General features: G+C 55.9%; 1 protein-coding gene across 1 annotated transcript in view; it reads right to left on the reverse strand.

The window, feature by feature from the left end:
* The window catches only part of LOC122548117 (unconventional myosin-VIIa-like), a 563,326-nt gene that overhangs the window by 35,177 nt on the left and 504,109 nt on the right, over nucleotides 1–24,040 (reverse strand). Inside the window, exons 43-45 of the mRNA XM_087993862.1 lie at nucleotides 6,741–6,926; nucleotides 5,088–5,204; nucleotides 288–371 (exon numbers count right to left, since the gene is read on the reverse strand). Coding sequence (XP_087849988.1) covers nucleotides 288–371; nucleotides 5,088–5,204; nucleotides 6,741–6,926 — 387 coding nt within the window. The remainder of the gene's footprint in view (nucleotides 1–287; nucleotides 372–5,087; nucleotides 5,205–6,740; nucleotides 6,927–24,040) is intronic.

A 24,040-nucleotide genomic window follows, 5' to 3' on the forward strand; every position in this document is an offset into this window, starting at 1 on the left:
ACCCAGATCCCTCTGCAAATCAGAGCTCTGCAGCCTCTTACCATTTTGACAATATGCCTCTTTTGTATTCTTCGGACAATTTCACATTTTCCCACATTATCCTCCAAAACTGTTTCATTGGCTACATAAATCTCTTTGGGACTTCCTGGGTTCAGGATGGACATGAATTATAGACAGGTCCTTTCTTCTGCTGCCATCCCCATTCCCTATATCTGTGCTCCCCCAATCACACAGCATCAGCCTCCAATTCCCAGGGTTCGAAAAGGAACAGAACTCTCCATCTTTACCTTTGTCTGTGGGTTGATCAGTGTCACTCCTTGTTTGTTGATGGCTATCCGGACAATATCTGGAAAACTGGACTCAGATGTTTGCTAGAACGAGAAGAGAACAAAATGCTAATATCGTCAAAGGACATTTCTTAGCATTTTAAATTAAATTTGGGTCAGGCTTTTACAGATACGGTGAAATTCATGCTACACCATGTAGTTAGGTAGTTGCACAGAGACATAAAATGAATGCAGACAGTCTCACTCACTCTCTCTCTCACACACACACACACAGACAGACACACACACACATACAGACACACACATACACATATACACATACAGACACACACATATACACACACACACAAATACACACACACATACACACAGACACACACACAGACACACACAGACACATACACACACACATACAAACACACACACATACACACACACACAGACACATACACACACATACACATACACACACACACACACACACACACACACACATACACACACACACTCAGATCCTCCAACCCTAGCAACATCCTTGTAAATCTTTTCTGAACCCTTTTAAGTTTCACAACATCTTTCCGATAGGAGGGAGACCAGAACTGCACGCAATATTCCAACAGTGGCCTAACCAACGTCCTGTACAGCCGCAACATGACCTCCCAACTCCTGTACTCAATACTCTGACCAATAAAGGAAAGCATACCAAACGCCTTCTTCACTATCCTATCTACCTGCGACTCCACTTTCAAGGAGCTGTGAACCTGCACTCCAAGGTCTCTTTGTTCAGCAACACCCCCAGGACCTTACCATTAAGTGTACAAGTCCTGCTAAGATTTGCTTTCCCAAAATGCAGCACCTCACATTTATCTGAATTAAACTCCATCTGCCCCTTCTCAGCCCATTGGCCCATGTGATCAAGTACCCATTGTAATCTGAGGTAACCTCCAATTTTGGTGTCATCTGTAAACTTACTAACTGTACCTCTTATGCTCACATCCAAATCATTTATGTAAATGACAAAAAGTAGAGGATCCAGCACCGATCCTTGTGGCACTCCACTGGTCACAGACCTCCAATCTGAAAAACTACCCTCCACCACCACCCTCTGTCTTCTACCTTTGAGCCAGTTCTGTATCCAAATGGCTAGTTCCCCCTGTATTCCATGAGATCTAACCTTGCTAATCAGTCTCCCGTGGGGAACCTTGTCGAACGCCTTACTGAAGTCCATATAGATCACATCTACCGCTCTGCCCTCATCAATCCTCTTTGTTACTTCCTCAAAAAACTCAATCAAGTTTGTGAGACATGATTTCCCACGCACAAAGCCATGTTGACTATCCCGAATCAGTCCTTGCCTTTCCAAAAACTTCATGTTGAGTTTTCTTTCAGAACTCACCTGCTGAGATCTGAAATTGACAGCCAGAGTAAGAGAGAGAGTCTGTCGCCAATGGCTGGGGATCCAAACATAGGTCCCCGTTCTCTAAAGTAGTGCCTTGCATGTCAGAACTAAAGGCGTAACCTCCCTGCGAGAGCCTGCAGATGGAGCCACTAACAGCAGTCAGGGTCAGTTGGAGTCATGGGGTCAAGCATGAGTGCTGGGGTTACACAGGGTCAAAGGTCGCAGCCAGTGCAGGAGCTACGCAGGGTCAGAGGTTGGAGACAGGCAGGAGCTGAGGCCAGGAGCTGGAGGCCACACTTGGTACTGGGGCTGGAGTTGGTATTGATGACGGGTCGGGAGGGGGTTGGGGTCAAGGCTGAGTCCGGATGTTTTACACTCCAAACATTACGGGAGCCTGCGGTGTGCACTTCGAGGAACGGGTTAATTTGGAGTTTTACAGCCTGCAGTGTTCTAGTTATTCAGTGACGGTGCAATATCTGATTGTGGTGTGGTAAAACCACCAACGCTTTCACACTGAGAGGAAGGAAGTACAGCTTGGCTTGAGCTCAGCGTTGAGTTGGTTCAGAGCCTCATGTCTATCATCTAATCTATCACCTCACTTCCACACACCAGTGAAAAGACACTGGCTCCACCGGAAAGCCCAGTCACAAAAACCTGTTTGACCATCTTCAGTGGAAGGAGAAGAGTGGCTGAGCCATTCAGTAATGGCCTCCTGGTTTCTCCGTCAACCTGAGCTATCAGGCTGGGTTACCTTCATATCGCCGAGTGTGTCATCGATACCACAGGATCAATCGAGTCGATCTGCATAGAGTGGCCTTTGGCCAGGGGGCAAAGGTCAAATCCACAACGATGGAGCTGTGTGGATTGGGTGTAGAGACATTGAGGAGTGAACAGGAAAGGGGCAGATGTGAGGGATAGGTACGGAAGTCAGGGGCCTCCTGAAATGTCCTGAATATAACCATCAACGTGGGGTCTACCATGAGGCATGCTGGTTAGCTCTCTGATTAAACTAGCTGCAACAAATAAACATGATGCATGAAGGAACTGAGACCAATGTCATGTGCAATATTTACAAGGGAAAGAAATCATCATGAGACCATGGCACCGGCAATAAGTTTATATGAACAACTATGAAGTTGGTCAGGCAGGTTTAGAATTCTCCGTTTGTCCATATGACTCCCATGCATGCCAAGGTCAGTTTAAATTCTTATTGTAACAGCGTGGGAACCCGTGGAAAGCAAGATAATGGAAATGGAGTCCATTTCCTGGTCTGCCATTGGGAATGATGGACCATTTGGTAAAATTCCACCCCATGTTTCAGTTGGAATGTGGTGTCGCTTCCTCAGGTAAAGACACACGCCCCCCCGCCGCAGGTGTACAGAGGGGTGTACCTGACCCACCACTTTCCAACAACATGACTCTCACAACCATTATAGACACCATCTGGAAATAAAGGAGCAAGGACCAATTGAGCTTCTTCGACGTTTTCCGACGTTGCATCACCATACTGGGTAACATCATCAGTGAGCCTCCGGATGGAGCACTGGTGGCATCGCCTGCTTTCTATTTATGTGGTTAGGTTTCCTCGGGGTGTGTGATGTCATTTCCTGTGGTGACACCATTTCCCGTTCTTTTTTCTCAGGGGGTGGTAAATGGGATTCAGGTTGATTTCTGAAGGACGCTGGTGGTTTCAACCTGACATGAAAATGAACCTGCTCATCGTCCCAGGAATTCTTCGGCACTGTTGGGGATTGTTAGAGATCTATCGGAGGTGCACAGCACAAAGAGTTGTCAGATGGATCTCCGCTGTGTTAATTAGATAACATGAAAGGACCCTTTCATTAGTCCGCCATATTCGCTGCCTGTTAATTTGTGTGTTGCTGCAGAAGACATTGTGAAATATGTCCTTTAATCACTGCCAGTGGTTCAGGGAAATCCATCTCTTTTCAAAAATTAACAATTGCCACGAGGATTGTAACACTCCCAAACTAACCAGAGACTCACCCACACCCAATGACCTCTGACACGCCCAGTGACCCCGACATATCCAGTGACCCCAACACATCCAGTGACTCTTGACCCACCAGTGACCCCTGACACACCCAGCGACCCCTAGATACGCCCAATGACCCCTGACACATCCAGTGACCCCGAGATACGCCCAATGACCCCCAACATGCCCAGTGACCCCTGACCCGCCCAGTGACCCATAGATACACCCAGTGACCCCCGATCAACCCAGTGACCCAAAGATACACCCAGTAACCCATGACATGCCCAGTGACTCCTGTCACCTCCAGTGACCCCTGGATACACCCAATAAGCTCAACATGCCCAGTGACCCCTGACACGTCCAGTGACCTTGACCCACCCAGTGAGCCATTGATACATCCAATGACTCCTGACACAACCCTGACACACCCAGTGATCCCAACACACCCAGCGAATACACATAGTGCCCCTGGCACAGTCAGCGTTCCATGTGGATCTACTAACCCCAACAGAGGCAGTGGTGCCCAATCCACCTTGGGCAGACCCAGATTTCAACAGATCCTTTGAACCTCTCTGCCTTTTTGAGAGACTGTGCAAGGCTGCCTCTGAAGACCCTGTGATGTCCCAGGGTGTCAAACCCTCTCCATTGAGGTGGGAAATTGAATGCACATTGAAATCCCAGCACAGCAACCAAGCTGCAGTTCTGGTCACCACCTGATAGGAAGGATGTTATTAAAGTGGAAAGGGCATAGAAAAAGATGATGCCAAGCTCGGAGTGTTTGAGCTATATCGAGAGGCTGGACAGGCCGGGACTATTTTCACTGGAGAGTGGGAGGTTGAGGGGTGACCCCATCGAGGTCTATAAAATCAAGAGGAGCATGGGTAGGGTGAATAGTCGAGGGGTTTGCCCCAGGGCGGGGGAGTTCAACGCCAGGTTGAAGGTGTGAGGAGATTTTTTTAACGCAGAGGGTGGTTCGTAAATGGAAGGAGCTGCCTGAGGAAGTGGCAGACGCAGGTACATTTAACAGGTAGATGGATAGGAAGGATTTGGAGGCTATGAGCCAAACGCAGGCAAATGGGACTAGCTCAGTTTGGGAAAGGTGGACGGGAGTTGGATGGACAAGTCTGTTTCCGTGCTGTATGACGGTTGTAATACCACGGGGTGAAAGACAATAAGGTCCTCCCCTTCATCGCTCCATGTGGCACCTACCCTTCCTCTGCCAACAGTTCTCTGCCCCTTGAGACAAGCAGTTAAATACCGGAGGCCTGAAAATTAGGCCACTGAATGCGTCCTCCCCTCTTACTATTCGTATAAAACCTGCTCTGAGGTAAAAGGATGAAACAGGTGAGTGGGGATCTTAGAGATTCAGTTGTGCAAACACTGAGATCACTCCGAAACAGCACGGTACCTTCACTTCGAAAAACGCCGATCCGAAAGTTGCCAAGCGGCTGAGTTGTTTGAGGAATGCCAGCTTCACCTCATCCTCGGTCTTCCCTGTGTGCCTGTTACACACGGCCACGATCGACTGCGAAAGGAAATCCGACAGAGAGCTGATCAACCATTGCACACACACACACACACACACATAGGGCCCTCCCACTCGCCAGAGCGGGGCATAGGCCACTCAGCCCCTCAAGCCTGCTTTACCATTCAATACGATCGCAGTTGTGACCTCAAAGCCATTCCCCACCTACTGGGGAAGGAAGGAAGGTATTGTCCTCACCTTCTCCTACTCGCTCTCCTCAGGACAATTCACAAGGATGCTGACATATCTCCTGAATGAGAGGAGAGGGCGGATTGGTTGGCGGATGGACTCCGATTCATGCAGACGTTGTCATGGAGACTGCACGGATTGATGACGATAAGGGGCAGGCTGTGTCTACATTTTAAGCCAGGGCAGATCGGCTCTGATTATCTGGGCCTAAAATATGAACCAGTGAATGGATATTACCTCAACTTTAGGAGAGTTGATACAGGCAGGGTGTGTGTGTGTGTGTGTGTACACAGCATTCTGTCTATCTGCACAGCACAGAGCCCCTGTGAATTAATATATGTAACTTCTATTACATGCAAGTGACCCTGACGGACAGTCTGAAATTGGTTGTCATACAAACACACTGATGAGGTTTCCTGAGCCTAGATGTAGGAAGCTAAAACACAGAGAGATTGCTGACTTGGCCAAACAGCAAGGGATGCTGGGTACATTGGCCAAGTAAAACACTGAAATCACAAAACCCACACACCAGGCACAGTGCAAACATAGCATCCAGGTGCTAATGCTATTAGCATAATGTGAAAGGTAGCAATTATCCTGGACAAGCCGTTATCGCCAACAACTGATCCATTAAACAAAGGGAGACCCGAATAGAAATGCACTGGGTCCTGCTCCACAAGAAACTCACAGTAACAAGCCATCTACATGATTGAGTGTATCTCCCTTGTTCCAGAATGTTCCAGAAACTCATCTAAAAGATATAAAAACAGAGTTCACCTGCAGACCTCTCTCTCGGAATCCCTCTGGAATCGTTTGATGCTTTCTGAGGAGACCATCGTGGTAAGAGGCAGAGGCCAGCTAACTATCCAGAGAGAGAGAGAGAGAGAGGAAGGGAACGCAAGCTGCGGCTGTGTAAATTTTCAAGAGACTTGGGAAGCATTGTAACCTTCATGTACCATTAGAGATAGTATGCTCAGTATTAAAGTTTATTATAACTTTGTTCCTAATAAAGTTGGGCGTGTTTTGCATTGTGTTCATATTGATTTGACCACTTCGGTATTGTGGGAGACCGAGGCAAATTCATTCATAATGTTGGAATTGTCTAACTTGTTCGAAAGAGGATCCAGGCAACACTGATTATTCCGCTCCATTGAGCTAATATCATCACTGACTAACAGAGCCACACCCCCACTCTCTCCTAGTGTTCTCTCCTTTCTAACTTACCTGTACCCTTCAATAGTCAGGTAGCAACCCACACTTACATCTTAATGGGCCTCTAGAAGTCTCTGCAATGATTGCCTGGTAATCTGGATAATAACAACAAGGAGAAGCCTTGCTCCGAATTACCTTCTTCCATTCCTCCGACGACATTGTCCGAACCATGTCCCGGGGGACCAGATCCTTCAGCATTTTGGGAATGTGGACGAACTGGGATTTGTCATCGCCGAACTTGACTCTGTAAAGGAAGGCAGCATTTTGGATGGCTTCTTCCTTTGTGCAGGCATGGTAACCTCGCAAATACTTCGGCAGCTCCTGGCAAATGGAGAAGAGGAACAAGATGAGGAGGTATCCTTCTTTACAAACCAGGCAGAATGCAATGACTCCTGCACTATTGTCCACTGAAGATCGCGAGGGCTGAATCCATCCTCTCAGCGTCAGAAGGCCCTGACTCAAGGTGAGGCATTGCTAGTGAACAAGAATAACCCTCTCATCTGGGAGTTTTGTTTATGTTTATTCACAGGATGAGGGTATCACTGGCTAGGCCAGCATTTATTGTCCATCCCTAATTGCCCAGAGGGCAGTTAAGAATCAATCACATTGCTGTGGGTCTGGAGTCACATGTAGGCCCCAGACCAGGTTAGGATGGCAGCGTCCCTCCCTGAGGGACAGTGGTGAACCAGGTGAGTTTTTCCCACCAATTGACAATGGATTCATGGTCATCATTAGACTCTTAATTCCAGATTTTTATTGAATTCAAATTCTTCCATGATTGAATACTCCATCCATAGGCAGGAGTGATGGAGGCCTCAAAACCATCCTTCCTGTCCTTATGCAAATCAATACACTCAGCATTGAGCAAGGATTGAACCTTGACCTTATGTTCCCACACGACCTAGAGTCCCATTGGAGGAGAAGAGGGTGGTGTGAGTTCACTCGGGATACGGCTGTCTGATGTGGTTCCCTATTCCTTAGCAGACCATGACTTACTTCAGCAGCCCTGTCCATGTCCTGTTGAGTTCTGTAGGCGAGCCTGGTCTCTCAGTGTGCTTTCTGTAACGGCAGCCTGCTGATGGCCTGGCTCAATATACCTTCACATCTCAATCTGTGCCAGCACACCCCCTCAAACCCCCAGCTGTGAGGGTTCAGAGGCAGCATTCGGTCAGAACCTAACCAGCTGTTCCAATATCAGAGAGGCCGGCTTTGGTTCGAGATGTGAAAGAGTCCTGCCTTGACCACCCCTGGAGGGTAAATGGCGTGACTCACTTTGAAGTAGATTAGGATAGTTCACCACTGCGGACATGGTCACTCCCTGTGGACATGGTCACTCCCTGTGGACATGGTCACTCCCTGCGGACATGGTCACTCCCTGCGGACATGGTCACTCCCTGTGGACATGGTCACTCCCTGCGGACATGGTCACTCCCTGTGGACATGGTCACTCCCTGCGGACATGGTCACTCCCTGTGGACATAGACAGCCACTCTCTTGTCAGGACAGTCAGTCACTCCCCTGAGGGCACGGTCACTCCCCTGTGGACACGGACACTACCCTGTGGTCAAGGTCACTCACTCCACTATGGACACGGTCACTCCCCTGTGGTCATGGTCACTCCCCTGTGGACACGGTCAGTCACTCCCCTGTGGACACGGTCACACCCCTGTTGTCATGGTCACTCCCTTCGGGACACGGTCACTCCCTTGTGGACATGGTCACTCCCTTCGAGACACGGTCACTCCCTTGTGGACATGGTCACTCCCTGTGGGCACGGTCACTCCCCTGTGGTCATGGTCACTCCCCTGTGGACACGGTCACTCCCCTGTGGACACGATCACTCCCCTGTGGACATGGTCACTCCACTGTGGTCACGATCACTCCCCTTTGGTCATGGTCACTCCCCTGTGGCCACGGTCACTCCCCTGTGGACATGGTCACTCCCCTGTAGTCATGGTCACTCCCCTGTAGACACGGTCACTCCCCAGTGGACACAGTCACTCCCCTGTGGACACGGTCACTCCCCTATGGACACAGTCACTCCCCTGTGGACATGGTCACTCCCCTATAGTCATGGTCACTCCCCTGTAGACACAGTCACTCCCCAGTGGACACAGTCACTCCCCTGTGGACACGGTCACTCCTCTATGGACACAGTCACTCCCCTGTGGACTCGGTCACACCCCTGTGGTCATAGTCACTCCCTTTGGGACATGGTCACCCCCCTGTGGTCATAGTCACTCCCTTCGGGACATGGTCACTCCTCTGAGGACTTGGTCAGTCACTCCACTGTGGACACGTCACTCCCCTGCGGTCATGGTCACTCCCCTGTGGACACGGTCACTCCCATGTGGTCATGCTCACTCCCCTGTGGAGATGGTCAGTCACTGCCCTGTGGTCATGCTCACTCCCCTGTTGACATGGTCACTCCCCTGTGGTCATGGTCAATCACTTGTGGACACGGTCACTCCCCTGTGGACACGGTCACTCCCCTGTGGACACGGTCAGTCTCCTGTCGACTTGGTCAGTCACTCCGCTGTGGATTCGATCACTCACCTGTGGACATGGTCACTCCCCTGTGGACACGGTCACTCCTCTGTGGACACGGTCACACCCCTGCGGTCATGGTCACTCCCCTGTGGACATGGTCACTCCCCTGTGGAATTGGTCATTCCCCTGTGGTCATGGTCACTACCCTGTGGTCATGGTCACTCCTCTGTGGACATGGTCACTCCCCTGTTGACTTGGTCAGTCACTCCCCTGTGAATTCGAACACTCACCTGTGGACACCGTCACTCAGCTGTGGACATGGTCACTCCCCTGTGGACTGGGTCACTCCACTGTGGACACGGTCACTCCACTTTGGTCATTGTCAGTCACTCACCTGTGGACATGGTCACTCCCCTGTGCGCACGGTCACTCCCTGTTGACATTGTCACTCTCCTGTGGTCACGGTCAGTCACTCCCCTGTGGACTTGGTCACTCCCCTGTGGACATGGTCACTCCCCTGTGCGCACGGTCACTCCCTGTTGACATGCTCACTCCCCTGTGGTCACGGTCAGTCACTCCCTGTGGACACGATCACTCCCCTATGGACACGGTCACTCCCCAGTGGTCATGGTCACTGCACGTGGACACGGTCACTCCCCTGTGGACACGGTCTCCCCTGTGGACACGGTCAGTCCCCTGTCAACTTGGTCAATCACTCCGCTGTGGATTCGATCACTCACCTGTGGACATGGTCACTCAGCTGTGGACACGGTCACTCCCCTGAGGATTTGGTCACTCCCCTATGGACACGGCCACTCCCCTATGGATACGGTCACTGCCTGTGGACACGGTCACTCCCCTGTGGTCATGGTCACTCCCCTGTGGATGCGGTCACTCCCCTGTGGTCATGGTCACTGCACGTGGACACGGTCACTCCCCTGTGGACACGGTCACTCCCCTGCTGTCATGGTCACTCCCCTGTGGAGACGGTCATTCCCCTGTGGACACGGTCACACCCCTGTGGACTCGGTCACTCCCCTGTGGTCATGGTCACTCCCCTGTGGTCACGGTCACTCCCCTGTGGATTTGGTCACTCCCCTGTGGACACTGTCACTCCTCTGGTAGACACAGTCAGTCACTCCCCTGTGGACACGGTCACTCCCCTGTGGTCATGGTCACTCCCCTGTGGACATGGTCACTCCCCTGTGGGCACGGTCACTCATCTGTGGACACAGTGACTCCACTGTGGACATGGTCACTTACCTGTGGACTCGGTCACTCCCCTGTGGACACAGTCACTCCCTGTGGACATGGTCACTCCCCTGTGGACACAGTCAGCCACTCCCCTGTGGACATGGTCACTCCCCTGTGGACATAGTCAGCCACTCCCCTGTGGTCATGGTCACTCCCCTGTGTCACGGTCACTCCCCTGAGGACATGGACACTCCCCTGTCGTCACGGTCACTCCCCTGTGGTCATGGTCACTCCCCTGTGTCACGGTCACTCCCCTGTGGACACGGTCACATCCCTGTTGTCATGGTCACTCCCCTGTGGTCACGGTCACTCCCCTGTGGACATGGTCACTCCCCTGTGGACTCAGTCACACCCCTGTGGTCATGGTCACTCCCATGTGGATGTGGTCACTCCCCTGTGGTCACGGTCACTCCCCTGTGGACTCGGTCACTCCCCTGTGAAATTGGTCACTCCCCTGTGGTCTCGGTCACCACCCTGTTTTCAGTGTCACTCCCCTGTGGACATTGTCACTCCCCTGTGGTCACGGTCACTCCCATGTGGACGTGGTCACTCCCCCTGTGGTTACGGTCACTCCCATGTGGACATGGTCACTCCCCTGTGGACACAGTTTCTCCCATGTGGCCACGGTCACTCCCCTGTGGTCATGGTCACTCCCCTGTGGATTTGGTCACTCCCCTGTGGACTTGGTCACTGCCCGTGGACACGGTCACTCCCCTGTGGACTTGGTCAGTCACTCCACTGTGGTCATGGTCACTCCTCTGTGGACACAATCAATTCCCTGTGGACCTGGTCAGTGACTCTCATGTGGAAATAGTCACTCCCCTGTTGTCACGATCACTTCCCTATGGTCACGGCCACTCCCCTGTGAAATTGGTCACCCCCCCTGTGGACACGGTCACTCCTCTGTAGACACGGTCAGTAACTCCCCTGTGGACACGGTCACTCCCCTGTGGTCACGGTCACTCCCCTGTGGACATGGTCATTCCGTCCAGGACATGGTCACTCCCTTGTGGACATGGTCACTCCCCTGTGGTCACGGTCACTCCCCTGTGGACATGGTCACTCCGTCCAGGACACGGTCACTCCCCTGTGGTCATGGTCTCTGTCTGTGGACACGGTCACTCCCCAGTGGACTTGGTCGCTCCCCTGTGGTCACGGTCACTTACCCATGGACTCGGTCACTTCTCTAGGGGCATGGTCACTCCCCTGTGGACACAGTCACTCCCCTATGGTCATGGTCACTCCCCTGTGGACACGGTCACTCCCCTGTGGACATGGTCACTCCCCTGTGGACGCGGTCACTCCCCTGTGGACGTGGTCACTCCCCTGTGGATGCGGTCACTCCGTAGTGGTCACCGTCACTCCCCTGTGAACTCGGTCACTCCCCTGTGAACTTGGTCACTCCCCTGTTGTCACGGTCTCTCCTCTGTGCACACGGTCACTCCCCTGTGGACACGGTCACTCCCATGTGGATACGGTCACTCCCCTGTGGACACGGGCATTCCCCTGTGGACATGGTCACTCCCCTCTGGTCATTGTCATTCCCCGTGGCCACGGTCACTCCCCTGTGGAAACGGTCACTCCCCTGTGGACTCGGTCACTCTCCTCTGGTCATAGTCATTCACCTGTGGACTCAGTCACTCCTCTGTGGACACGGTCACTCCCCTGTGGTCACAGCCACGCCCCTGTGGACTCGGTCACTCCCCTTGGTCACGGTCACTCCCCTTGGTCAGGTCACTCCCCTGTGGGTATGGTCACTCTCCTTTGGACATGGTCATCCCCTGTGGTCATTGTCATTCCCCTGTGAACACGGTCACTCCCCTGTGGATGCGGTCACTCCCCTATGGTCATGGTCACTCCCCTGTGGACATGGTCACTCCCCTGTGGACGCGGTCACTCGCTTGTGGACATGGTCACTCCCCTGTGGTTGCGGTCACTCCCTTGTGGACACGGTCACTCCCGTGTTGATACGGTTACTCCCGTGTGGATACGGTCACTCCCCTGTGACACGGTCACTCCCCTCTGGTCATGGTCATTTCCCTGTGGCCACAGTCACTCCCCTGTGGACTCAGACACTCCCCTCTGGTCATGGTGATTCCCCTGTGGATTCGGTCACTCCCCTGTTGGCGTGGTCACTCCCCTGTGGTCACGGTCACTCCCCTGTGGACACGGTCACTCCCCTGTGGTCACGGTCACTCCCCTAAGGACGCAGTCACTCCCCTGTGGACACGGTCACTCCCCTTGGTCTCGGTCACTCCCCTGTGGACATGGTCACTCCCCTTTGGACATGGTCATCACCTGTGGTCATTGTCATTCCCCTGTGGACACGGTCACTCCCCTGTGGACGTGGTCACTCCCCTGTGGACACAGACATTCCCCTGTGGTCATGGTCACTCTCCTGTGGTCACGGTCACTCACCCATGGACTCAGTCACTTCTCTAGGGGCATGGTCACTCCCCTGTGGACACGGTCACTCCCATATGGTCATGGTCACTCCCCTGTGGACACGGTCACTCCCCTGTGGACTCGGTCACTCCCCTGTGGACTCGTTCACTGCGCTGTGCACACGGTCACACCCCTGTGGACACGGTCACTCCCATGTGGACAAGGTCACTCCCCTGTGTACTCGGTCACTCCCCTGTGGACATGGTCACTCCACTGTGGATGTGGTCACTCCCCTGTGGGTGCGGTCACTCCGTAGTGGTCACCGTCACTCCCCTGTGAACTCGGTCACTCCCCTGTGAACTCGGTCACTCCCCTGTTGTCACGGTCTCTCCTCTGTGCATACGGTCACTCCCTTGTGGACACGGTCACTCCCCTGTGGACACGGTCACTCCCATGTGGATATGGTCACTCCCCTGTGGACACGGTCACTGCCCGTGGACACGGTCACTCCCCTGTGGTCATGGTCACTCCCCTGTGGACGCGGTCACTCCCCTGTGGTCATGGTCACTGCACGTGGACACGGTCACTCCCCTGTGGACACGGTCACTCCCCTGCTGTCATGGTCACTCCCCTGTGGAGACGGTCATTCCCCTGTGGACACGGTCACACCCCTGTGGACTCGGTCACTCCCCTGTGGTCATGGTCACTCCCCTGTGGTCACGGTCACTCCCCTGTGGACACTGTCACTCCTCTGGTAGACACAGTCAGTCACTCCCCTGTGGACACGGTCACTCCCCTGTGGTCATGGTCACTCCCCTGTGGACATGGTCACTCCCCTGTGGGCACGGTCACTCACCTGTGGACACAGTGACTCCGCTGTGGACATGGTCACTTACCTGTGGACTCGGTCACTCCCCTGTGGACACAGTCACTCCCTGTGGACATGGTCACTCCCCTGTGGACACAGTCAGCCACTCCCCTGTGGACACAGTCACTCCCCTGTGGACATGGTCACTCCCCTGTGGACATAGTCAGCCACTCCCCTGTGGTCATGGTCACTCCCCTGTGTCACGGTCACTCCCCTGAGGACATGGACACTCCCCTGTGGTCATGGTCACTCCCCTGTGTCACGGTCACTCCCCTGAGGACATGGACACTCCCCTGTGGACATGGTCACTCCCCTGTGGACTCAGTCACACCCCTGTGGTCATGGTCACTCCCATGTGGATGTGGTCACTCCCCTGTGGTCACGGTCACTCCCCTGTGGACTCGGTCACTCCCCTGTGAAATTGGTCACTCCCCTGTGGTCTCGGTCACCACCCTGTTTTCAGTGTCACTCCCTTGTGGACATTGTCATTCCCCTGTGGTCATGGTCACTCCCCTGTGGACACGGTCACTCCCCTAAGGACGCAGTCACACCCCTGTGCACTCGGTCATTCCACCTTGGTCATGGTCACTCCCCTGTGGGCATGGTCACTCCCCTGTGGACACTGTCACTCCCCTATGGTCATGGTCACTCCCCTGTGGAGTGGTCACTCCCCTGTGGATGCGGTCACTCCGTAGTGGTCACGGTGACTCCCCTGTGGACTTGGTCAGTCACACCCTTGTGCACACTCACTCCCCTATGGACACGGTCACTCCCATGTGGACATGGTCAGACCCTGTGGTCATGGTCACTCCCCTGTGGACGCGGTCACTCCCCTGTGGACATGGTCACTCCCCTGTGGACTTGGTCACTGCCCTCTGGTCATAGTCATTCCCCTGTGGACTCGGTCACTCCCCTGTGGACACGGTCACTCCCCTGTGGTCACAGCCACGCTCCTGTGGACTCTGTCACTCCCCTTGGTCACGGTCACTCCCTTGTGGACATGGTCACTCCCCTGTGGTCATTGTCATTCCCCTGTGGACACGGTCACTTCCCTGTGGATGCGGTCACTCCCCTATGGTCATGGTCACTCCCCTGTGGACACGGTCACTCCCCTGTGGATGCGGTCACTCCCTTGTGGACGTGGTCACTCCCCTGTGGATGCGGTCACTCCGTAGTGGTCACGGTCACTCCCCTGTGGACTCAGTCACTTCCCTATGGTCACGGTCACTCCCCTGTGCACACAGTCACTCCCCTATGGACACGGTCACTCCCATGTGGACATGGTCACTCCCCTGTGTACTCGGTCACTCCCCTGTGGACACGGTCAGACCCTGTGGTCATGGTCACTCCCCTGTGGACATGGTCACTCCCCTGTGGACGTGGCCACTCCTCTGTGGACGTGGTCACTCCCCTGTGGATGCGGTCATTCTGTAGTGGTCACGGTCACTCCCCTGTGGACTCAGTCACTCCCCTATGGACACGGTCATTCCATGTGGACATGGTCACTCCCCTGTGTACTCGGTCACTCCCCTGTGGACACGGTCAGACCCTGTGGAAACGGTCACTCCTCTGTGGACTCGGTCACTCCCCGCTGGTCATAGTCATTCCCATGTGGCCATGGTCACTCCCCTGTGGACACGGTCACTCCCCTATGGTCATGGTCACTCCCCTGTGGAGTGGTCACTCCCCTGTGGATGCGGTCACCCCGTAGTGGTGACGGTGACTCCCCTGTGGACTCGGTCACTCCCCTATGGTCACGGTCACTCCCTTGTGCACACTCACTCCCCTATGGACACGGTCACTCTCATGTGGACATGGTCAGACCCTGTGGTCATGGTCACTCCCCTGTGGACGCCGTCACTCCCCTGTGGATGCAGTCACTCCGTAGTGGTCATGGTACTCCCCTGTGGACACGGTCACTCACCTGTGGACCCGGTCACTCCCCTGTTGTCACAGTCACTCCTCTGTGCACACGGTCACTCCCCTGTGGACACGGTCACTCCCCTATGGTCACGGTCACTCCCCTGTGCACACTCACTCCCCTGTGGACACGGTCACTCCCAGGTGGACATGGTCAGACCCTGTGGTCATGGTCACTCCCCTGTGGACGCGGTCACTTCTCTGTGGACGCGTTCACTCCCCAGTGGATGCGGTCACTCCATAGTGGTCAAGGTCACTCCCCTGTGGACCCGGTCACTCCCCTTGTTCACGGTCACCCCCCTGTGGACATGGTCTGCCCTTTGGACATGGTCATCCCCTGTGGTCATTGTCATTCCCCTGTGGACACGGTCACTCCCCTGTGGACTTGGTCACTCCCCTGTGGACACAGACATTCCCCTGTGGTCATGGTCACTCTCCTGTGGTCACGGTAACTTATCCATGGACTCGGTCACTTCTCTAGGGGCATGGTCACTCACCTGTGGTCACGGTCACTCCCCTATGGTCATGGTCACTCCCCTGTGGACACGGTCACTCCCCTGTGGACTCAGTCACTCCCCTGTTGTCACGGTCACTCCTCTGTGCACATGGTCACTCCCCTGTGGACACGGTCACTCCCATGTGGACACGGTCACTCCCCTGTGTACTCGGTCACTCCCCTGTGGGCACGGTCACTCCCTTGTGGACGTGGTCACTCCCCTGTGGATGCGGTCACTCCGTAGTGGTCACGGACACTCCCCTGTGGACTCAGTCACTTCCCTATGGTCACGGTCACTCCCCTGTGCACACAGTCACTCCCCTATGGACACGGTCACTCCCATGTGGACATGGTCACTCCCCTGTGTACTCGGTCACTCCCCTGTGGACACGGTCAGACCCTGTGGTCATGGTCACTCCCCTGTGGACATGGTCACTCCCCTGTGGACGTGGTCACTCCTCTGTGGACGTGGTCACTCCCCTGTGGATGCGGTCATTCTGTAGTGGTCACGGTCACTCCCCTGTGGACTCAGTCACTCCCCTATGGACACGGTCATTCCCATGTGGACATGGTCACTCCCCTGTGTACTCGGTCACTCCCCTGAGGACACGGTCAGACCCTGTGGTCATGGTCACTCCCCTGTGGACACGGTCACTCCCCTGTGGACGTGGTCACTCCTCTGTGGACGTGGTCACTCCCCTGTGGATGCGGTCATTCCGTAGTGGTCAAGGTCACTCCCCTGTGGACTCGGTCACTCCCCTGTTGTCACGGTCACTCCCATGTGCACACGGTCACTCCCCTGTGGACACGGTCACTCCCATGTGGACACGGTCAATCCCCTATGTACTCGGTCACTCCCCTGTGGACACAGTCAGTCCCTGTGGTCATGGTCACTCCCCTGTGGGCACGGTCACTCCCTTGTGGGCACGGTCACTCCCCTGTGATCAAGGTCACTCCCCTGTGGACATGGTCACTCCCCTAAGGAGGCGGTCACTCCCCTGTAGCCATGGTCTTTCCCCTGTGGATATGGTCACTACCCTGTTGACTTGGTCAGTCACTCCCCTGTGGACACGGTCACTCCCTTGTGGACACGGTCACTCCCATGTGGATACGGTCACTCCCCTGTGGACATGGGCATTCCCCTGCGGGCACGGTCACTCCCCTGTGGTCAAGGTTACTCCCCTAAGGCGGCGGTCACTCCCCTGTGGACTTGGACATTTCCCTGTGGTCATGGTCACTCCCATGTGGACACGGTCACTCCCCTGTGGACATGGTCACTCCCGTAAGGATGCGGTCACTCCCCTGTGGAAATGGTCACTCCCCTGTGGAAACGGTCACTCCTCTGTGGACTCGGTCACTCCCGGCTGGTCATAGTCATTCCCCTTTGGTCATGGTCACTCCCCTGTGGACACGGTCACTCCCCTAAGGACGCAATCACTCCCCTGTGCACTCGGTCACTCCCCTTGGTCATGGTCACTCCCCTGTGGACACTGTCACTCCCCTATGGTCATGGTCACTCCCCTGTGGAGTGGTCACTCCCCTGTGGATGCGGTCACTCCGTAGTGGTCACGGTGACTCCCCTGTGGACTCGGTCACTCCCCTATGGTCACGGTCATTCCCCTGTGCACACTCACTCCCCTGTGGACACGGTCACTCCCATGTGGACATGGTCAGACCCTGTGGTCATGGTCACTCCCCTGTGGACGCGGTCACTCCTCTGTGGACGCGTTCACGCCCCAGTGGATGCGGTCACTCCACAGTGGTCAATGTCACTCCCCTGTGGACCCGGTCACTCCCCTTGTTCACGGTCACCCCCCTGTGGACATGGTCTGCCCTTTGGACATGGTCATCCCCTGTGGTCATTGTCATTCCCCTGTGGACACGGTCACTCCCCTGTGGACTTGGTCACTCCCCTGTGGACACAGACATTCCCCTGTGGTCATGGTCACTCTCCTGTGGTCACGGTAACTTATCCATGGACTCGGTCACTTCTCTAGGGGCATGGTCACTCACCTGTGGACACGGTCACTCCCCTATGGTCATGGTCACTCCCCTGTGGACACGGTCACTCCCCTGTGGACTCAGTCACTCCACTGTTGTCACGGTCACTCCTCTGTGCACATGGTCACTCCCCTGTGGACACGGTCACTCCCATGTGGACACGGTCACTCCCCTGTGTACTCGGTCACTCCCCTGTGGACATGGTCACTCCCCTGTGGACGCGGTCTCTCCCCTGTGGACGTGGTCACTCCCCTTGGTCACGGTCACTCCCCTGTGGACATGGTCTGCCCTTTGGACATGGTCATCCCCTGTGGTCATTGTCATTCCCATGTGGACACGGTCACTCCCCTGTGGACACGGTCACTCCCCTGTGGATGCGGTCACTCCATAGTGGTCACGGTCACTCCCCTAAGGAGGCGGTCACTCCCCTGTAGCCATGGTCTTTCCCCTGTGGATATGGTCACTCCTCTGTGCACACGGTCACTCCCCTGTGGACACGGTCACTCCCATGTGGACATGGTCACTCCCCTGTGGACGCGGTCACTCCCCTGTGGACATGGGCATTCCCCCTGTGGGCATGGTCACTCCCCTGTGGTCAAGGTCACTCCCCTAAGGTGGCGGTCACTCCCCTGTGGACTCGGACATTTCCCTGTGGTCATGGTCACTCCCATGTGGACACGGTCACTCCCCTGTGGTCAAGGTTACTCCCCTGTGGACATGGTCACTCCCCTAAGGATGCGGTCACTCCCCTGTGGAAACGGTCACTCCCCTGTGGAAACGGCCACTCCTCTGTGGACTCGGTCACTCCCGCTGGTCATAGTCATTCCCCTGTGGTCATGGTCACTCCCCTGTGGACACGGTCACTCCCCTAAGGACGCAGTCACTCCCCTGTGCACTCGGTCACTCCCCTTGGTCACGGTCACTCCCCTGTGGGCATGGTCACTCCCCTGTGGACACTGTCACTCCCCTATGGTCATGGTCACTCCCCTGTGGAGTGGTCACTCCCCTGTGGATGCGGTCACTCCGTAGTGGTCACGGTGACTCCCCTGTGGACTCGGTCACTCCCCTATGGTCACGGTCACTCCCCTGTGCACACTCACTCCCCTATGGACACGGTCACTCCCATGTGGACATGGTCAGACCCTGTGGTCATGGTCACTCCCCTGTGGACGCGGTCACTCCTCTGTGGACGTGGTCACTCCCCTGTGGATACGGTCACTCCATAGTGGTCAAGGTCACACCCCTGTGGACCCGGTCACTCCCCTTGGTCATGGTCACCCCCTTTTGGATATGGTCATCCCCTGTGGTCATTGTCATTCCCCTGTGGACACGGTCACTCCCCTGTGGACTTGGTCACTCCCCTGTGGACACAGACATTCCCCTGTGGTCATGGTCACTCTCCTGTGGTCACGGTAACTTATCCATGGACTCGGTCACTTCTCTAGGGGCATGGTCACTCACCTGAGGACACGGTCACTCCCCTATGGTCATGGTCACTCCCCTGTGGACACGGTCACTCCCCTGTGGACACGGTCACTCCCATGTCGACACGGTCACTCCCCTGTGTACTCGGTCACTCCCTGTGGATATGGTCACTCCCCTGTGGGTGTGGTCACTCCCCTTGGTCACGGTCACTCCCCTGTGGACATGGTCTGCCCTTTGGACATGGTCATCCCCTGTGGTCATTGTCATTCCCCTGTGGACACGGTCACTCCCCTGTGGAAACAGTCACTCTCCTGTGGACTCGGTCACTCCCCTCTGGTCATAGTCATTCCCCTGTGGACTCGGTCACTCCCATGTGGACACGGTCACTCGCCTGTGTACTCGGTCACTCCCCTGTGGACATGGTCACTCCCCTGTGGACGCGGTCACTCCCCTGTGGACGTGGTCACTCCCCTTGGTCACGGTCACTCCCCTGTGGACATGGTCTGCCCTTTGGACATGGTCATCCCCTGTGGTCGTTGTCATTCCCCTGTGGACACGGTCACTCTCCTGTGGATGCGGTCACTCCCCTGTGGATGCGGTCACTCCATAGTGGTCACGGTCACTCCCTTTGGTCACGGTCACTCCCCTGTGGACATGGTCTGCCCTTTGGACATGGTCATCCCCTGTGGTCATTGTCATTCCCCTGTGGACACGGTCACTCCCCTGTGGACCTGGTCACTCCCCTGTGGACACAGACATTCCCCTGTGGTCATGGTCACTCCCCTGTGGACACGGTCACTCCCCTATCGTCATGGTCACTCCCCTGTGGACACGGTCACTCCCCTGTGGACTCGGTCACTCCCCTGTGGACTCGGTCACTCCCCTGTTGTCACGGTCACTCCCCTGTGCACACGGTCACTCCCCTATCGTCATGGTCACTCCCCTGTGGACACGGTCACTCCCCTGTGGACTCGGTCACTCCCCTGTTGTCACGGTCACTCCCCTGTGCACACGGTCACTCCCCTGTGGACGCATTCACTCCCCTGTTGTCACGGTCACTCCCCTGTGCACACGGTCACTCCCCTGTGGACGCAGTCACTCCCCTGTGAACTCGGTCACTCCCCTGTTGTCACGGTCTCTCCTCTGTGCACATGGTCACACCCCTGTGGACACGGTCACTCCCCTGTGGACACGGGCATTCCCCTGTGGGCACGGTCACTCCACTCTGGTCATGGTCATTCCCCTGTGGCCACGGTCACTCCCCTGTGGAAACAGTCACTCCCCTGTGGACTCGGTCACTCCCCTCTGGTCATAGTCATTCCCCTGTGGACTCGGTCACTCCCCTGTGGACACGGTCACTCCCGTGTGGTCACAGCCACGCCCCTGTGGACTCGGTCACTCCCCTTGGTCACGGTCACTCCCCTGTGGGCATGGTCACTCCCCTTTGGACATGGTCATCCCCTGTGGTCATTGTCATTCCCCTGTGGACACGGTCACTCCCCTGTGGATGCGGTCACTCCCCTATGGTCATGGTCACTCCCCTGTGGACATGGTCACTCCCCTGTGGACACGGTCACTCCCTTGTGGATGTGGTCACTCCCCTGTGGATGTGGTCACTCCGTAGTGGTCACGGTCACTCACCTGTGGACTCAGTCACTCCCCTATGGTCACGGTCACTCCCCTGTGCACACAGTCACTCCCCTATGGACACAGTCACTCCCATGTGGACATGGTCACTCCCCTGTGTACTCGGTCACTCCCCTGTGGACACGGTCAGACCCTGTGGTCATAGTCACTCCCCTGTGGACACGGTCACTCCCCTGTGGACGTGGTCACTCCCCTGTGGATGCGGTCACTCCGTAGTGGTCACAGTCACTCCCCTGTGGACTCAGTCACTCCCCTGTTGTCACGGTCACTCCCATGTGCACACGGTCACTCCCCTGTGGACATGGTCACTCCCATGTGGACAAGGTCAATCCCCTATGTACTCGGTCACGCCCCTGTGGACACAGTCAGACCCTGTGGTCATGGTCACTCCCCTGTGGGCACGGTCACTCCCTTGTGGGCACGGTCACTCCCCTGTGATCAAGGTCACTCCCCTGTGGACATGGTCACTCCCCTAAGGAGGCGGTCACTCCCCTGTAGCCATGGTCTTTCCCCTGTGGATATGGTCACTCCCCTGTTGACTTGGTCAGTCACTCCCCTGTGGACACGGTCACACTCCTGTGTTCACGATCACACCCCTGTGGACACGGTCACTCCCTTGTGGATGCGGTCACTCCCTTGTGGACGTTGTCACTCCCCTGTGGATGCGGTCACTCCGTAGTGGTCACGGTCACTCCCCTGTGGACTCAGTCACTTTCCTATGGTCACGGTCACTCCCCTGTGCACACAGTCACTCCCCTATGGACACGGTCACTCCCATGTGGACATGGTCACTCCCCTGTGTACTCGGTCACTCCCCTGTGGACACGGTCAGACCCTGTGGTCATGGTCACTCCCCTGTGGACATGGTCACTCCCCTGTGGACGTGGTCACTCCTCTGTGGACGTGCTCACTCCCCTGTGGATGCGGTCATTCTGTAGTGGTCACGGTCACTCCCCTGTGGACTCAGTCACTCCCCTATGGACACGGTCATTCCCATGTGGACATGGTCACTCCCCTGTGTACTCGGTCACTCCCCTGAGGACACGGTCAGACCCTGTGGTCATGGTCACTCCCCTGTGGACACGGTCACTCCCCTGTGGACGTGGTCACTCCTCTGTGGACGTGGTCACTCCCCTGTGGATGCGGTCATTCCGTAGTGGTCAAGGTCACTCCCCTGTGGACTCGGTCACTCCCCTGTTGTCACGGTCACTCCCATGTGCACACGGTCACTCCCCTGTGGACACGGTCACTCCCATGTGGACACGGACAATCCCCTATGTACTCGGTCACTCCCCTGTGGACACAGTCAGTCCCTGTGGTCATGGTCACTCCCCTGTGGGCACGGTCACTCCCTTGTGGGCACGGTCACTCCCCTGTGATCAAGGTCACTCCCCTGTGGACATGGTCACTCCCCTAAGGAGGCGGTCACTCCCCTGTAGCCATGGTCTTTCCCCTGTGGATATGGTCACTACCCTGTTGACTTGGTCAGTCACTCCCCTGTGGACACGGTCACTCCCTTGTGGACACGGTCACTCCCATGTGGATACGGTCACTCCCCTGTGGACATGGGCATTCCCCTGCGGGCACGGTCACTCCCCTGTGGTCAAGGTTACTCCCCTAAGGCGGCAGTCACTCCCCTGTGGACTTGGACATTTCCCTGTGGTCATGGTCACTCCCATGTGGACACGGTCACTCCCCTGTGGTCAAGGTCACTCCCCTGTGGACATGGTCACTCCCATAAGGATGCGGTCACTCCCCTGTGGAAATGGTCACTCCCCTGTGGAAACGGTCACTCCTCTGTGGACTCGGTCACTCCCGGCTGGTCATAGTCATTCCCCTTTGGTCATGGTCACTCCCCTGTGGACACGATCACTCCCCTAAGGACGCAATCACTCCCCTGTGCACTCGGTCACTCCCCTTGGTCATGGTCACTCCCCTGTGGGCATGGTCACTCCCCTGTGGACACTGTCACTCCCCTATGGTCATGGTCACTCCCCTGTGGAGTGGTCACTCCCCTGTGGATGCAGTCACTCCGTAGTGGTCACGGTGACTCCCCTGTGGACTCGGTCACTCCCCTATGGTCACGGTCACTCCCCTGTGCACACTCACTCCCCTGTGGACACGGTCACTCCCATGTGGACATGGTCAGACCCTGTGGTCATGGTCACTCCCCTGTGGACGCGGTCACTCCTCTGTGGACGCGTTCACTCCCCAGTGGATGCGGTCACTCCATAGTGGTCAAGGTCACTCCCCTGTGGACCCGGTCACTCCCCTTGTTCACGGTCACCCCCCTGTGGACATGGTCTGCCCTTTGGACATGGTCATCCCCTGTGGTCATTGTCATTCCCCTGTGGACACGGTCACTCCCCTGTGGACTTGGTCACTCCCCTGTGGACACAGACATTCCCCTGTGGTCATGGTCACTCTCCTGTGGTCACGGTAACTTATCCATGGACTCGGTCACTTCTCTAGGGGCATGGTCACTCACCTGTGGACACGGTCACTCCCCTATGGTCATGGTCACTCCCCTGTGGACACGGTCACTCCCCTGTGGACTCAGTCACTCCACTGTTGTCACGGTCACTCCTCTGTGCACATGGTCACTCCCCTGTGGACACGGTCACTCCCATGTGGACACGGTCAATCCCTGTGGTCATGGTCACTCCCCTGTGGGCACGGTCACTCCCTTGTGGGCACGGTCACTCCCCTGTGGACATGGTCACTCCCCTAAGGAGGCGGTCACTCCCCTGTAGCCATGGTCTTTCCCCTGTGGATATGGTCACTACCCTGTTGACTTGGTCAGTCACTCCCCTGTGGACACGGTCACTCCCTTGTGGACACGGTCACTCCCATGTGGATACGGTCACTCCCCTGTGGACATGGGCATTCCCCTGCGGGCACGGTCACTCCCCTGTGGTCAAGGTTACTCCCCTAAGGCGGCGGTCACTC

This window comes from Chiloscyllium plagiosum, unplaced genomic scaffold, assembly GCF_037043375.1.
Source record: "Chiloscyllium plagiosum isolate Xiang-an unplaced genomic scaffold, Cpla_swu_hap1 HiC_scaffold_13, whole genome shotgun sequence".
NCBI lineage: Eukaryota > Metazoa > Chordata > Chondrichthyes > Orectolobiformes > Hemiscylliidae > Chiloscyllium > Chiloscyllium plagiosum.